At 36.1% G+C, this 17,416-nt stretch overlaps 1 protein-coding gene and 1 long non-coding RNA gene across 2 annotated transcripts; both read right to left on the bottom strand.

Moving 5' to 3' along the window:
- Positions 1-773: 773 nt before the first annotated feature.
- Positions 774-9,191, bottom strand: LOC136665522 (transcriptional regulator QRICH1-like). Its single transcript, XM_066643128.1, has 12 exons — positions 8,980-9,191; positions 8,027-8,302; positions 7,358-7,477; positions 7,003-7,125; positions 6,194-6,919; positions 4,849-5,002; positions 4,533-4,687; positions 4,119-4,233; positions 3,875-3,983; positions 3,290-3,441; positions 3,083-3,173; positions 774-1,909 (listed from the first exon to the last, which is right to left on the bottom strand). Exons 2-12 carry the CDS (start codon positions 8,252-8,254, stop codon positions 1,720-1,722), a joined length of 2,163 nt encoding a protein of 720 aa, XP_066499225.1. The 5' UTR covers positions 8,255-8,302; positions 8,980-9,191; the 3' UTR covers positions 774-1,719.
- Positions 9,192-10,372: 1,181 nt separating this feature from the next.
- LOC136665542 (uncharacterized) lies at positions 10,373-13,405 on the bottom strand. Its single transcript, XR_010795283.1, has 3 exons — positions 13,268-13,405; positions 11,995-12,079; positions 10,373-10,809 (listed from the first exon to the last, which is right to left on the bottom strand). It is a non-coding gene; the product is annotated as an uncharacterized lncRNA (long non-coding RNA).
- Between the last annotated feature and the right edge of the window lie 4,011 nt (positions 13,406-17,416).

Genomic DNA, 17,416 nt, shown 5'->3' with positions numbered 1-17,416 from the left:
ATTAGCATTACTACCAACTCCTCTTTCTACATTCACTCTCAGCTCTACTGGCCCAACAGGACTTTGTAGTTCTACAATTACAGACTGTAGTCCACCTATTGCTTGGATACATTGCCATATTTCAAAGTGTTACTGATTTGCTGTTATCTAGCAAGTGTATTGCTTCCGTGACACTGACATTTTAGTGTTGGTGGGTGTGGTGCTGGTACAAGTGGTTCAGGCACAACAGTGCTGCTGGAGTTTTTAACAGTGTTTTAAACTGAGCTTAGAAAAAAGTGGTAGTAATGATATTAAGGCTGATTGGTGTATATGAGCTAAATGTTCCTAATTAAAAGCAGAGTAACACCTTAAGACTTTTATTTTTTTAGACTTAATAATAATAATAATAATATATACCAGACCCGCTTAAACTTTGAACACAAGCCAAGAGTGAAGGAGTACTTCAGCACTGTTTTGGACCATTTTGTTTACATAAACCAACCCTCGCAATCCTGAGCATTTTTCAAAGTTGAACTAGAGGTGTATTTGGGTGCATTACCACTTTAAGAAAATGTTAATAATTCAGGCTAGAATTAAAATAGCAGCTTTTGAAAAATCAATTCTTTAAAAAATAATAAAAAATAGTCTGCCTTTGCTCAAAATAAACAAATTAGATTTGTCTTCTTCCTCAAATTAATTTCATTAACATTAACATTTCCAGCAAAGCCTGTGTGTTCCCATTTTAACTCTGGGAGTGTAAAAATAACTCAGAGACAGAGGGAAAGTGACAGGGTTGTCTTTATGCATCTGTAAGGTAGGTATATCAGTACATCTTATAAAGTATATTACAGTTTAGCTGGACTTGACATTTACCAGTCCTTGTTCTCTTAACCTTGAAAAGCACTGTCTATGTACATGTACAAATCTCCACTGCTTCCAACATATAGCTGTCTGTTGTTTTGGCATTTATGGAACTCCACATCTGAAAGATCCAACACTTATGTTCGTAAAACGCTTTGTTTACCAGTCTACAAATGATTGTGCGGCACTGGGACTGGAAAGCAGGAACAAAACCAGTTTGTACACAACTGAAGAACAGTGGTGAAAGAAAGAAGAGGAAAATAAGTACGGAAATATGACATAAAGAGGAATGACACTGCAAAAAGTCTAGTGAATAAAAAATGTCTGAGTAAAAATTAAGAACTAATTTATAAAAATGATGCAGAAGACGTATACTTTGGCAAAGATGTGTAGACATTTTTGCATGTGTCCAATTCTTAGTAAGAGTTCCTAAATATGAGGCCACTCAAAAGGGAAAGACCTGAAGAGGTAGGAATCTGTTTATGTACAGCTATATGCAGCAGTTTTGACACCCTTGGTCAAAGTTTCACATTGAAAGTAAGTGAACATATGCTCTGCAGTGAACAAATTTAAACATGGTGTTTTTTGTGCTAATTGAGTGCAGGGTTTCTATCTATTTGCTCAATTTAACATGACATGTGCCAAAACCTTTGCACTAGACACATTAGCATTTTTTCCATATGATACAATCTGCAAATAAACAGCCCCTATGCATTAAAATATACAGAATTAATTTCACTGTAGGTGATGTGTACTCACTTAAAAAAAAAAAGAAAAAGAAAACATCCTTTGACCAAAGGCACCCAAACTGTAGGACTCTAAATATATGTTACAGAGAAGTGGACAGAAAAAAAAGCAAGGTCCAAATTTGTTCCCTCTCTACTGCAGAGATTCTCCTTTGTTGGCCAAAGCCTCCTGTACTTCCCGCACCATGAGGATGCGAGAGAGCATAAGCTCCAGCTGCTCACGAGGGACCGCCTGCGTCGAAAACCAGATGGGGCTGTCAGGCGTAACAACGTGTTCAGGGCTCAGGTAGAAGGCATCGTTCCGACCTTTTTCACTCTGTGGACTAAATAAAGAAGAAAATTGAGGAGAAATAAAGACTACTTTATTATCTTCAGCATTTGTTATTCACTCTTATTCAGCACAACTATTTTAATCATGCCACAGATGTAGGCAAATTTAGAACTGTGTGCCATACTCATACAGTATTCATACTCATACAGTGTCATGTTCCTGCCTGCGCTGTGAGTAAAACATCAGTCTGAGGTGTGGAAGGCACTGGGGCTTCTCAATATTCTAACAAAATGTCTGGCAAAACAAATTTAATCTACACATTTTCCCCTTACATAAGTTTGAGCTGATTCTTCAAGGCATGTTATGTTTGAAGTTTATAGTGTTTTTTTTTTTACACCCGTGAATATACAATGATCATGTGTTTCACATATACATGGAAGTTTAGACCCAACTGACTGGATTTTTTAAATGTAATTTTTCTAAAAACACCAGCTGTCAACAGCTAAAGCCAATTCACTGAGGAATTCTGCCATGCTTTTTTTTGTCTTGGTAGATAAGGAATGAAAAATAGTGCTAAAATTCATATGAAAAAAAAAACTAAGGAATTTATTCACTTTGATTAATGTAATTTAAAAAAAAATGAGGGCACCAGTGGAAAGAATAAAATCCCTCAGGGTATAAAGAAGAAACACTCAAAGAAGCAAATGTTCAAGACTCAAAGTATCACTCCTCTGGCTAACACTGGAGCAAAACAAAAACATGATAAGAGCACTTTGAATACACAATTATGGATTTATATTCTGTGAACAACAATGAATAAACAATAAAGTAAAATAATGATGCCTATTACGACATAGGTGTATACAGATAATCCAATGAAAACAAATGTCTGCTGTTAGAAGAGTAAGAATTAGAATCAAGCTCTTGAAAAGTGTAAGTGTACACTTGATAAGTGTATTAAAAGTTATGTGAGGCTTGAACCAAATCTGTGATTTATGCATGCATTTGGACGCATTAACTTCATTAGCCTCACAGCTCCATTCAAATAAATTCCATATATATTTTACTTTTAAGATAAAACTATGAACCGTTGTTATCAAGTGAAACATTTTCATGTTTTTGCCAGACTACTTCTTAGAAAATAAAGAGTTTAGCACATTTTCCAACATTATATATGTGACTAATACAGCCTTTTGTTTACATGTGTTTTCAGGTATGTTCTCACCATTTGAAGAGGTAGTAATCATAAAGTTTAATAGGACAGCGTGTAGGGTTCTCAGGAAACTCAGGTTGTTCAGCATACATGTCATCTGTCACTGAATAAACACATGCACACACACCAAAAAAGACCATTTATATGGAATCATCCCAAACATTCCAAGATACGTTTATCACCCTTTATTCAAAATGGTTTTGTCTAATGACTCCCTACCTTTCTGGCCAACCTGGTACTGTCCTATTCCTTTCAAATAGCGAATGCATGTGTTCCTGTCTTTGGGGTTGACTGAGCTCTTCTTAGTGTGTCGTAAAACTCTTGTAAAAGCTACCTTCAGGTGTTCATCTACTGTTTTAAACAGAAAATATCTAATTGGATATAAAGAGAAAGAAAACAAAACAGAGTTAGAATACAACAAGCCAAATGGAGGCTTAGGGCAGTGTATTGCATCACACTGTGTTTCATTTAAATTATTACATAATTTCAAATATTACACAAATGCATATTCACTAGATTTATAAATAGTTAAGAAGTAATTAAATTATTCTTGTAAGACTTCAAACACACATCCAACACTTTGATATATTAAAGAACTGTAATGCTGATGGCACACATTTTACATTATTTTGGTTGAGAGTGACACCCAATGTTTAAACTAAGAACATTTTTGTAATTTTCTTAATAGTGGGGTAATTTAATTATATTTCTGAAATAATAACAGTATTTTTATAAACTTTACACTTCCCTTAGTGTGTTAGTGCTGTGAAACATACATGGTATAATCATGGTTCAAGTGCTTACTTGGTGTTGAAGAACATTAGAGTTGTGAGGAGTGTAGAAGGTGAATGTGCTCCCAGTTGTTTGCATTCCCACATCATTTCTTCAGTCACATGACTGGGGATAACGTAACCTGTGAAAAAAAAATTCAACAATTCACAAGAGCCTCTAGTCAACTTTACCACTATTTAAAAACAATCCTTCATTATAATCATTTTACAGGAACTGAATGTATTCACACAAACTATATTAAAGAGTGTTTTGTCACCTAAAGGATGGATGGTGGGTTGCCATGACTCCAATATCTTGTGCAGTGATTGATGGAAACGTCCATAATACCGATCTGTGAATATATTATCTACTCTGCCATTCTCAAACATGTACTGAAAAGAAAAAAAGAAAAAGACAGACATTTCAGCACATCAGGAGAAAGGAGAAGATAGTCTCCCAAAGTAACATATGGGTTAAAATTTTTGACCTCACAAAAGTTCAATATATCTGAAAAAAAAAATGCTATTAATTATTCATGAAAAGCCATTTCCTATAAGATTCCATTTGAATCAATTGATAGAATTCAGAATACACCAAACACTCGAATGAAATATGTACACGTTATCAAAACCGACAGATTACTGTCTTTGCTTAATATTATTATAAATCATTTTTGGAGTGGGTCTCATACCTTCTGAATACACAGGAAGATGTAGAAGAGCATATCAGCTTCCAGCATCTCCCCCTCTAAGCCTTTGGCTTCCTGTGTCATTAAGGTCAAGCCTAAACTCAGTTCTGCTATGGAACTGGACAGCAGGTCTTCCTGAAACCGCAAATACTGGCGTCCTACACACACAGACACACAATTAACGGATGAACAATGAAGATTACTTTGCTATCAGTTAGGGATAACGTGCCCTTTATATTTGCTCCAGTCACTGCTAATAGAGCTTTTAATCAGCTGTATCACATCTTTTCAATTCCATAACATAGAATAAAATACATACTGCCAATCGGAGCCAGTCTGTTCTTCTGTTCTTTCTCCAGTTCACCGTTCTTCTTCTCAGCCCAGAGTTTCCACTCCATAAAGCCATCTTCTGGCTTTAGACAGACAAGCAGCGTTTCACTCTCAGGCACAGCCTGCACATTCACCTCCTGCTCCTGTTAAAAATGTATTTTTGTAGAGTCATACACAATGTGAAAATACCATTTTTGAGCATAAAATTACTACAGAATTGCTTAATTGTTTTTAAAACAAAGGTTTCTATGGGCTTTTTTCAATTTGTTCAATTCAGTAAATGTTCACTAGAGGATTGTGTAACATCATTAGGGGGAATCAGTTTAGGGGGAATTAGGCGGAATGAGTTTAAAACTAAAAACCTTACTCTTTTCAGACACACAAAAAAAACTAAACTTGAAATGATATTGGAAAACTAACACTACGCTACATATTGTAAAAAAAAAAAAAAAGTATTTTCCTCTAGGGGAACTGAACTGCTGTTTATATAAAATAATAATACCCTGAAGATTTTTTTTTAATATGGATGGTCCTTAATTGAGCTTCTTGTTTTTTGTAAAGTACTCTTCTGAAATCATTGTGGAATGGAAAATTAGGGAATATAATAGACTGGTGAACTCACTGTGACTCCACTGTAATTATATAATTCTCTCCCAACAATCCAGGGTAAAGTCAACTGACAGAGAATTGTTGTGATTGGTGGTTTGCATTCAGAGGCTGCAATAAACTAACAACAATTCTGTGTATCCAACAAACATTAACCTGGAATATTTCAAGTAATTATATTCTCTCAGACAGGCTTCACTTGTAGAACCTTTTGTGTCAAGCAGCAGAAAATTTGTAGCATGTGGGGTTTGATTAAATTTTACTAATTTTACAATACTTAAATAATATATTGTGCAGTCTTTTTTAAGACCTTATATCATGTAAGCTTTCTCAGCCAAAATTTTGAATTTAACAGTGTGTTCTGTAGTATTCTAAAGAGGAGAATTGCATTCCTCCGCTTCATTAATGTGATAGAATTCACAATTATGTATATGTTGTGTTCTCATCTAATAGCATTCTTTCAATAAAACATCCAGCAAGCATTACACAAATACAGTACATACTGTACATATAATCACAAGATGCATCATCAGAAAGTATTATCTTTAAAACGGAACCTGAATGGACAGCATTATATTAAATATGCAATATCGTATGTTCATAGTGCTACCTGCTCTAATAAATTAAAAAGAGTAAAGTATTTCAGGCAGGCCTTAGCTTTCCTGCAAATGGCACAGCCAAATAATACACAATCCAAATTTGAACTTAGTAAATCTTTTCATTTCTACCTCTAAGGTCTGCTGCTCTGAAGCTCCGCCCACTTGCGTCTGCACAATTTCCTGATGAGGGTCCCAAATGTGCAATGATTGTGTTTCGCTCGGACATGACCCTGAAACATCAGCAACAGTCTGCACAGTGACAATATTCCCATTCATAAACTGTGCAGGGAAGAGGGTGTTTGACAACGTTTGCACCACCTGCTCCTGTACACCACCAGCTTCACCCCCTGTCGGCATGGAAATCACAGACACACTGGGAGCAGTTCTGTTCTTGTCCTTAGAATCAGAGATGTGAAGTGTTGTTGGATTGCCAAAAGCGTCTTGGGGTACAGTGATGTGGGTGATTCCAGTTTGTTGGTTGGGTGCTGTATATACAGGGATGGTCCATGTCTCTCCCGTTGGACTGGTAAGTGTGCCTGTTGTGTTGTATAACTGTGCACCGTCCACTGTGACCAGGTCAGGCCTTAGGGAAACGTAGCCCTGTTGCTGACCTTGTGAAAAGGCTACTACTCTGGCTATCTGTTGGTTAGGAATGGCGTAAGAGACTGTGATGGGGCGGTCCACTTTGCGTTTCTTGGCAGGTTGAATGATGCCTTCTGGGGTGGAGTTGTTTTGGCTGATTATGTCCTCATGTGGAGAGCTTTGGAGCTGGGTTGGGGATTCAGGTATGGTCTCAACTGTCTGGATCTGGATCTGCTGTCCGCTTGCAACTGCTGCTATCAACTGAGCTTCAATCTAAGGTGAGAAAGAAGGCAAATTGTGATGAAGACACTGGTGAAGACACGCTTACACATAGCAGAACTCAGGTTATACTATACCTGTCGTTGCTGCTCCTCTGTGAGATCTCCAGCCTGAATAACATGTGTTGCTCCAGTGACGGAGGGCAAATACTGCTGGGACAGAACCTGTCCAATCTGTCCCTGTTCTCCCTGAATCTGTACCTGAGTTGTGGAATAAGATTATTATTTTTCACTAAAGCCATTATGTCACTGAACTGGCCAAACTGAGGATAAACAAACTGACATTTAAGATAGGCTTTCCCAAAACATGATTCTTAAATGTTAGAATGCGTAACATATTGAACCGTCAATCGGCAAGTCCAGATAATTTTAACAAGATGCGTTCGGGAAAATTGAACACTGATCTGCATATGTATAGCATTGGATGAGATACCTGTACTATAGAATGTTGTTCTGTGTTCTGGTGCTCAGCTGCAGCAACCTGAGACAGGATCTGTGCTGTCGTCACATCAGATAGTTGCTGCTGAAGTTCAGATGATTGTTCTACCTGCACCTGGACCAGAGAGAAAACATGAAAAACAAACTTATGTAGTGCAAAGATCATGCTTAACATGGCAGAGATTAAAAGTTACAAGTCAACAATTGTTAAGTTATGAAGCTCTTGGAAAGCACTAGACCAGAGATTCTAAATCGTGGTCCTGCTGACCGTGTACTTTCTCTACTCTACCCACCTGACCCAGCCATTAAGGAACTTGTTAATTATTTAATTATTTAACTACAGTGTGTTAGCCATTATTACGTGTAAATTAATTAGCATAGTATGTACGGTATACAAAAAAGTCCTCGCATGAATTGATAGGGTAGGGTCGCCAAGAAAGGGATTGGAAACACCTGCACTACAAGTCAATATTGCAATTACTTTCAGAAAATACATTCCAAAACTCCTATCATCTAGCTCCTCAGTAAGACTGCACAGACATTCTGTGGACCACAAGTTCTCAACAAAAGCCACCATGTATTCAGTTAGTTGGGAGAATAAACTGGTGTATAAAAATGTGTAAATTCAAATCCTTTACTCTTTTCATCCTTGTGTCCCACTTACCGGACAAGCTAGTTCCAGCAGTGAGCCGGCCACCTCCGCACTATCAGTGTACACACAGTTCTCGTCCTGCTGGTAGACCACAGTGTTGCCATCACCATCCTGACAGAACTCCTGCACTGCTTCAAGTCCTTTGTTGGCCAACTGTTCCAGAAACTCTTTCATGCGGTGCTGGGGGATGCTGCGAGCCTTCAACCTCACCAGCTCATCAAAAGACACTGAACCCTCCATGCTGTTATTCAGGACCCCAGCGTCAGAGGCCTAAAAGACCTGATAGGTCTTAAGTCAGATCATTATATTGTCAGGTTAGGCAACAACAGAACAGTGATATGAAAAGACATTCACATAAGAGACATAAATAACAACCAGATAAATATTGACACAGAACCATATTAAAAATATGTATATATTTACTGTCATTTACTTTTTTAAAATGTATAGTAATAGAAGTATTTCCTTACTTCTAATTCTAGCACTATCACTCTAGAAATCACAAGGGCCTTAACACTTTTGTACACTTGGCACTGGGCAGAGTGACCTTAGGCCAATTTGCAGGGTACCCATTCTACTGGGTAATGCTTTCCTTTGGAGATTGTACAAACGATGTATGCACAACTGGACGTCTTTGTCCACAGTAGGTGCAGTTTAAAGTATTTGAATATACTAATGACATAGTGATGTCTAAAAATTTAGACATATAACGTACCTTATTCCCTTTAGTTATTTTATTTTTTTATTTTTGGCAGCAGGTACAGGGGGTGTGACTAGTCAAATACTGCAGAGATTAGCACATATACAGCGTTACTGTCACTTTTTTTTTTAAATGGTCTTAAATATAAGCCTAGGTTTGTGTTAATAAGAGCTTTTCTTTTGCGACATAGTGTTTACACCTGTGTAGTAACCAGCAATGGCACTAGTAGTAGTAGTTATAACATACCGAGCTGTAGCTAAAATACCTTTAGTTATCTCGACCTGGCGGTTCTTCTCTTCACCAGTTCGACTCCAAACCGCCTTCACACCGCTCAGAAAAAGACGAGTAACTGTGGAGAGCAGGCGTCTCCACCGTAGTTTCACTTCTTTTGAAAACAATGTTTTTATTTCTTTCTTTATCTCCCCCTCATGCCTCGTAAGGCGCCATCTTACAACAAACCTCGTCCGATCCAATCAGAGAGCAGTGAGACCGAGAAGACTCTCGTAAAATATCGCGAGACTCGTGCCTTCCTTCATCAATGAAACTCAAGTTTTTAACTTTATTAACAAAATCCCGTTCTTTATTTTATAAGCTAATATACGTATCATGAGCGAAAAAAAACAGTCAACGTTATGGCTAAGTATTACTACATTGAAACTGCAGTTTCAAACGGGCAGAATCAGTCATCCGGGCTTCTTACGTCATGAACCTATCAAACCATTCTCAACTGTGACAGTGTGCTCAAGTGAGGAGGGGACAGCGGTAGCTCCACCGGTACTGAATGAAAGATAAGAGTGGATCTACGTTAGCCACTTATATAACATTGCTGGATATTCTTTTCTTGTTAACACCAACATTGTGTAATTTTGATGAACAGAGATGAGTTTAATTGATGATAGGTGTCAGGGCTCTCAAGTCTGAAATACAGGCATTTCAACAACACGCTCACATATGGCATTTTTCGCGCCAGGAAATGATTAACTTCACCGTACAGAAATGAATCATACTCTACGCTCCTACATCTATCTTGAATTAGCGACCTATCAACCAATCAGAAACACTCCCCCAGCCCCACCCCACGCGCCACCGTGGAATATATTACCCCCTTATTTTCACTTTCACTGTCTGTTGCTCTGCATTCAATTGTCAGGACCCCACAGGACCGCCACAGAGCAGGCATGATTTGGATGGTGGATCATTCCCAGTGCTGTAGTGACACTGTGTGTATTAGTGTGTTATTCTCTATGGTATTGATACATTTAAACTGCATGAAAATGAAACCCGTTCCACTTGGATGTGTATCTCCTGTTCTGCTTATTCAGGACTACAGAAGTGTAACCATCAGGAAGACTTAGGAATGCTCCATCTGCCGCAGGGCAAATAGTATAAATTGACACTTTATCAATGCTTAATCGTGTCTTAATAATGAGTAGATGAGGTATTCTGGTTAGAAAAATATTTATTTATTAATTCTGGTCATTAGCAGAGAAGAATACAAATACATTTTTTATTACACTGGTATATTGCTCAAGTTAGTAGTAAACAACACAATATTTGAAAGTAACGTTCATGAAACTCGTAAAAAAAATGTAATATATTAAAATGAAAATGTTTAAATATAATACTGAGTATGTATAATTTTGCTTTACTGTCATTGCTTTAATCTGATATTTTAATTATTATTATTATTAATAATAATAGCAATAATAATAATACGTTATATTTATATAGCTCTTTACAAGAACTTAAGAACAAGATGCTTAAGATGCTTGTGCTACAGTGAACTGAAAACACTTTATTTCTTCACTTTACACAACATATTATTATACATAACAAAGCATATTTGACTCAAAATGGGGAAAAAAGATAAGAGATGAAAACCAATGGGTCCAGTCTGTCATAACTGGAAAAATAGGCCTTTATATATCATAGAGACTAGATTTTTTAAAAGGCTGTATTGATACATACTTTTTCATGTTTGAGATCATTTCTGAGGCCAAGATTAAGAATGTATTCATTTTCTATATGTTTAATATTTATGCACTCCACAAATGGTTGTCTGGAGTACTAAAATCATACAGGTTTCTTCAAGGACCTAAAAAGAGAAAAGCAATTTAAGAACTTAATTGTTTTGTCTTTGAATGCTATAAAATCTAGATTTAAATCAAAGTGGAAACATCTTTGACACATTTATATACATTTATAAACACTAGGCTTACATCTGTATACCTTCATAAAAAAATAAAAAAATAAATAAAAACCTGTCAGGGATCAGTAGCGTCAGTGACTTTATAATCCCTTTAGTACAGCCTAAAAACTGTATGGCTCTGATAACCAGGTGTGAAAGAAGATGGTAGGTAAATCCCAATGTAAGGTATAACCACCTTCACTCCCCACTATTTTTAACTATTTAAAAAAAAACTCAGTTCAATTTCAGTATAAATCAAATCACTGGCTTCATTATTATAAGAAACAATATATATTTTATAACAATGTACATTTTATAACAATGTATACTTTAACTATTTGGGGCGTATTTTGGGGCAAAAAACTAATTCTTGTTGTTATTTTTACACAATTTTGTTCAGATTTTGTTCTTTTATCTTGAAATATTGCCAGGCAACCTGACTAATTGCAATAAAATGGCATAAAATAATAATTTAATAATATGATATAACAAGAAATCGTGAATATACACACTGACATTCCGTGTTTAAACAAACACATCTTTATGAATTAAACTTTTAATTAAAATTAAATTCTACACTTTGAGATATTATATATTTGTACCACACCTTTGGTAATATCTATTACTGATTCTTGATAATCTGACAATTAGAAAATAAAAATGCCATAGGACATATACCCAAGGTTATGTTTCCACATGTTCTATCATATCATATGCTATGCTCACAGGGCCATTACAAAAAATTTCACAGTAAAATTTCTTCATCTTCAGGATTTTGATAGTCGGTTATATTGTGTTTTAATGGGCCTTTCAGATTATTGAGACACTGAAAATAAAGGGATCCTGTCCAATGTATTAAGCCAAAAACTTGTAATATTTCCACGGTATGGAATTCATTTTAATATGTTGCCATCTAGTGGCCAAAGAATGTAATTACCTCACTATTTAAGGTGGAACAGAAAACCAGAATAAGAAAATTTCAAATAAGCCAACTTCAGCCTCGTTTAATCTAGTGCGATTGCATTTATGTCCTGATTTTCGGCACGTTACAGCACTCCTTATATAATATATAAGGATGTCTATATCACCCACCATGTTGTATTGAAATGTTGTCATGTTGTCAGAGAATCTCCCTCAGACACAGAGTGAACAGAACTCTCCAGAATCACATCACCACCTGCAGGATAGAAACAGGAGTAAGTCTTCGCTTTCCAATAAATAAACATATACAGTAATTTTACACACACACAGTTTATTGAAAAAGCAGGCTTAATAAATAAACCAAAGAGGAGAACAAACACTTTTTAATGATATATCACACTTCCAGTGCAAATATCACCTTCAAATTCAAACACACAAAGCATTTTGACTCCAGAATGCTGAAGCTGTGACAGTATTGCTCCAAAATTACCTGGAGTAAAATCATTTTCCGTTAAAATCCACTGAAAAAGGAAATATTTTTTTTCCTGTTTCTTAAAAGTTACGGTTTTAGAGTTATTTATGGAAGCAAATCTGTCTCATCACTGAAATATTACCACTTTTGAATTTGTAGCACTGAATTTTTTGCACTGAAATTATGCATCTGAATTTGCTGCTTTTGAATTTAAGTCTTCAGATTTCAACCTCTGAATATTTTTCTTTGAAATTATGCATCTGAATATAATTGCTCTTGAATAGAACTCGTTTTCACTGTTATTATTCAAGATTAATAAATTCAGATAAAAAAAATTAAACAATATTTTTAGAAGTTGCTCAAATTCGGTAGACGAAATTCAGATACTAAAATACGAGTTACAAAAAATTCAGATACACATCCGGGACACCAAGGATGAGCAATCGATTCATTTGGATTTTCTCTTTCACCTTAAATGCTGCATTAGTTGCATTCTGTCGCCGCTAAATGACGAAATATAAACACAACTTCCACACCGTGGAAAAACTACACGTTTAGCTTCCTTCCGCGGATATTATCTCTTTATTTTCAGTGTCTCAAACGTCTGAAAATCTTTATTAATCAGAGCTGAAATGGTCACTAGATTAACCTCAAGTTAACGTTTTTCTGTAGAATTTCTGTTATATTTAAAAGTTTCAAAAGTTTAAAGATTTTCCTGGATAAATTCATCCCAAATAGTTTGAGGCTTGCGCAAAACTATGGAGTCAAAAAAGGGTCAAAAAGATTTTGAGTTTGTAAAACGATGTAACGAAATTTGTAACTGCGTTTGAGCAACTACATAAACGTAAAATTAATTTCCAAATGTATTGGAATGCACAAATTTAAAACAACAACAATAATCATAATTTAAATTCACAAAAGTCTAAAAAAGATTTGCATTTGTAAATCAAATGTGAATGTGTAAATCAGTACCTTCTCAAATGGCTTGAAATGTGCAAGAGCAAACATTTTTAAGGTTCCAAATGTGACGTGGGAGTTTTTGAATTTGATGGAGAAATCCATACATTCACCTTCTCTTGGGCTTGTGTGAAACTCTTTTTGCAGTTGTGGATTTATGACCCTGTTTTGTAAGCCATTTGATGGACCAATAAGAAAGCTTTAGCTGGACCAATCAGATCGCGAGGTTTGTTTAACCAATTGGAACACTGATTTGTTGCTGTCATCCATAGCCCTTTTCCACCAAAAGAACCCTGATTCTTGGAACCTTGGTTCTTTCCAGTGAACCGCTGCATTTTATATATAATTATATGATATAATTTATCATATCACTTAATTTTTCATTTCACAAACATATACTACCCCACTCCCTGATACAATTTTACTGAGAAATATGTGATGGTATGACGGAGAAACCAGGAGAGACCAAGCACACGAGAAAAGCGTTCCAGTAAGCACATCTGACAAATCTTTTCTTTTTTACAGGTTTTACCCCCAAGGACACCAAAGACCCTTACCCTCCCTGAAGGTGGATATGCCCAACAGAAAGAAAGTATGTCCTTTGTGTCCCATATCCACCTTTACACAAGGACTTAAAGGTAAGTACATAAAAGCTGCCACATCCTACCATTTCTGACTTAAGTTAAATGAAATATTCATATGGGTGATGAGCCATTTGCACTATCACAGCAGTGATGTAAATATAAATCAGTACATGTACATTTCTAATTGCAGTAAATATCATCACTTAGTGAAAGTCTCTTATTCACCAGTGATGTTTACCCAGAGTGCATCACTGTAGTGTGTGTAGTAGACTGGGTCTCCTCTGCACCTGTACGACCTCCATTAGAGTCACTAACTGAGCTGATGGTGTAGATGGAGGAGCTGTACACCCAGTGTACAGTTCAGAGTCACTGGGTTTCCTGTCGGTACAGTTTCATTAAGGTTTGATGTCAGTGTAGGTCGAGGTTTTACTGTTGATAAAGAACAAATTTCAGTTAATTTACTGGACATGTCTCTTTTTACAAAACTCTCAGAAAAACACTTTGTTGCCTTTAGTACTTAGAGTTTAGTAGTTTAAGAGTGTAGATAGATAAGCAATGTTAGACTGTTTTGTATGTTGGAAAAAGTAACTGTGCCCATTTTCTCAGTGTCCAGCCCCCTCTCTTCCCCAAAGCACTCTGTGCCAAGCGTTGGGTGAATTCTCTCTACTTTCTGACCTGCAGTTTCTCCTGCAGTTTTTAAGTTGATTTTTCTTGCACCCCACACCCACACTTGGCTAAGACATTTATTTCTTCTAATGCCTGATTTCTTCTCTGCTCCTAACTTGATACTGACTCACTGAGGTACATTTTTTTCCATTCTTGCTGCAGCAGCACTGCATTTCTGATTAGAGCTAATAATTACCAAGTTTTTCCTATTTTTTTTTTCAATTGCTCTCCCTGTCTTGTCTCTGTGTCTGTGTCTAGCCCCATTTTGAAATCTCTGGTCACACAGACAAGGAAAATGTTTAAAAACAAACCTGAAGGAATAAATGAATATTCATTCATTCATTCATTATCTGTAACCGCTTATCCAGTTCAGGGTCGCGGTATAAATGAATATCTATAGTAATATTTGGAAAGGCACTTTTGCTGATGAACAGACTGAAGAAAGAGTTCTAAAGAAAACTCACACACTTTAATGCACAGTTACTGATTACCTTTTATATTTGCTGAATTTAACAACATAGCGCTGTGGCCTGAGCAATGTGCCTAGACAATGTCATATTTAAATCTGTTTCCTGTAGATGATATATTTCGAATTTTCTAAATAAATAAATAAATAGTTAGACTGTTAATACATCAAAATTACAATGAAAATACACCTCAAACCCACAGACTCACCAGACACAGTCAGTGTAACAGCATCACTGATCTCTGACTTCTGAGAGTCACTTTTCCTCTCCCCTCTGCAGGTGTATTTACCGCTGTTAGACTCTGTAACAGAGCGGACTGTAATCTCCTGTGATCTACTGAACTGCTTTAGTTCATTATTATCTTTAAACCAGATGTAATTCCACTCAGTGTCTCCTCATGCCTCTATGTCACATCTCAGAGTGACAGTCTCTCCTTTGAACGTCTGTTTATCAGGTGCTATGGACAACACAGGTTTAGGGCTCTCTGTAAAAAAAAATATTATGACAGAAGGTAGAGCCATTTAGGTTTAGTTTATTTATAAAATTAGACTTTGGTTTTGGATTCAAATTTAAGGAAACACAACTAGCTTTATTTAAATTCTAACAAAAAAACAACTGACAATTACTTACACATTACAGTCTAATGAATAAAATCAGAGCTGCTGCAGTAATTTTTTAAAACAGGGTGAAATCTTATTTAATCTTTCTTGTTTGTTCACCCCTCTTGTTTTAATAAAAGCACAAATCATGTTTACCATTAGATTTAACAGACAACATTGTGTCCCTGGTTGTTTCTAAAAAACATTTCTAATTTTAATTTCACAAACATTTACCACCCCACCCCCTGATAAAACTCACAGATAAATATGTGACGCTGTGGAAGGAAGATGTGTTATGAATTCTGAATAATGTTGACTATTTTTGTGTGTAGTGATGTAAATTTAAATCATTACATGTTCAGTCCTAATAGCAATAAATATCATCACTTAGTGAACGTCTCTTACTCACCAGTGACATTTACCCAGAGTGCATCACTGTAGTGTGTGTAGTAGTCTGGGTTTCCTCTGCCAGCTCTGCACCTGTACTGACCTCCATTAGAGTCACTAACTGAGCTGATGGTGTAGATGGAGGAGCTGGAGTTGATCTCAGGACTCTGTGTGTCTCTGGACCAGTAGAATGTCCATCCTTCAGACTGACCCAGTGCACAGTACAGAGTCATTGGGTTTCTTTTCAGTGCAGGCCCTTTAGGGCTTGAAGTGAGTGTAGGTGGAGGTTTTTCTGTTGATAAAGAACAAAGTTCAGTTAATGGAATTAATTACACAAATTTATTACACAAATTACACAAAAAATTTTAATATCTTTTTAAGCGTCCTTTCTGGATAAGTTTGTCTTTAAACGATTCTAGTCTTGGACGAACAATTCTAGATAACTTTTAGTTGGAACAAAACCTTTTTAAATTTTAATTATCAATATTTATTAGGGTCTACCTGGAAGACAGGAGCACACCCTCTGGACAGGGCCTCAGTCCATTACACTGCACCACACACTCCCACATTCACTCCCACACTCACAGCTATGGACAGCTTTGCACAGTCATTCCACCTACCATTATGTGTTTATGGACTGTGGGAGAAAACTGGAGCACCCAAAGGAAACCCACACAGACACACAGAGGGGATATAGAGCCTTATTATCCAACTTTATATTTAAGAGAGAAACCATAGTTTGTTATTAATTTCTCAGCTCATTTTGTAAAAAATAATTAAATGCTTTGTTTACGACAGGAGGCAGAACTATTTTGGTTCAGTTTATATACTGAACAATTACATAAACGCTGCACTTTTGTTTTCTCTCCCATTTTTCATGAAGTGACCTCAAAGATCTAAGACTTTGCTATGTACACAAAAGTCCTTTTACTCTCTAATATTGTTCAAAAATTTGTCTTAAACTGTTAGTTATTGTGTTAGTGAATCAAACCAGAGCTGCTTCATGCAATTATTAAATAAAGGTGAAACCTATTCTGATATTTCTTTCTTGTTAGTTTACCTCCCTAGTTTTATTAAAAGCACAATTTGTCATTTGTCAATTTGTCATTTTCTTTCCTGTATGTTGTGTCTCTGCCTCTTTCTAAAAAAGAATTATATTTTTCATTTCACAAATATTTACCGCCTTCATCCATGCCCTGATAGAAATTCACAGATAAATATGTGAAGGTGTGGAAGGAAGAAAAATGTTGACTATTTGTTTGTGATGTATATATTTGTGTGATATTTATATTTACATCACTACACACACAAATAGTCAACATTTTTCAACATGATCATTACATGTTCAGTCCTAATAGCAATAAATATCATCATGATGGTGTAGATGGAGGAGCTGGAGTTGATCTCAGGACTCTGTGTGTCTCTGGACCAGTAGAAGGTCCATCCAGCAGACTGACCCAG

Source organism: Hoplias malabaricus, chromosome 14 (genome assembly GCF_029633855.1).
Source record: "Hoplias malabaricus isolate fHopMal1 chromosome 14, fHopMal1.hap1, whole genome shotgun sequence".
NCBI lineage: Eukaryota > Metazoa > Chordata > Actinopteri > Characiformes > Erythrinidae > Hoplias > Hoplias malabaricus.
The sequence above is the reverse complement of the archived record's forward strand: the minus strand, read 5'-3'. Positions and strand labels throughout refer to the sequence as shown.

What these genes read in the sequence shown, in the direction of transcription:
- LOC136665522 (XM_066643128.1), bottom strand. Translation starts at nt 8,254, where the DNA reads ATGGAGGGTTCAGTGTCTTTTGATGAGCTGGTGAGGTTGAAGGCTCGC. An exon ending in CAGAGCAGCAGACCTTAGAG is followed by an intron (nt 5,003 to 6,193) that starts GTAGAAATGAAA and finishes CATTTTTAACAG; the next exon opens with GAGCAGGAGGTGAATGTGCA. An exon ending in GATTACTACCTCTTCAAATG is followed by an intron (nt 1,910 to 3,082) that starts GTGAGAACATAC and finishes TTCTTTATTTAG; the next exon opens with TCCACAGAGTGAAAAAGGTC.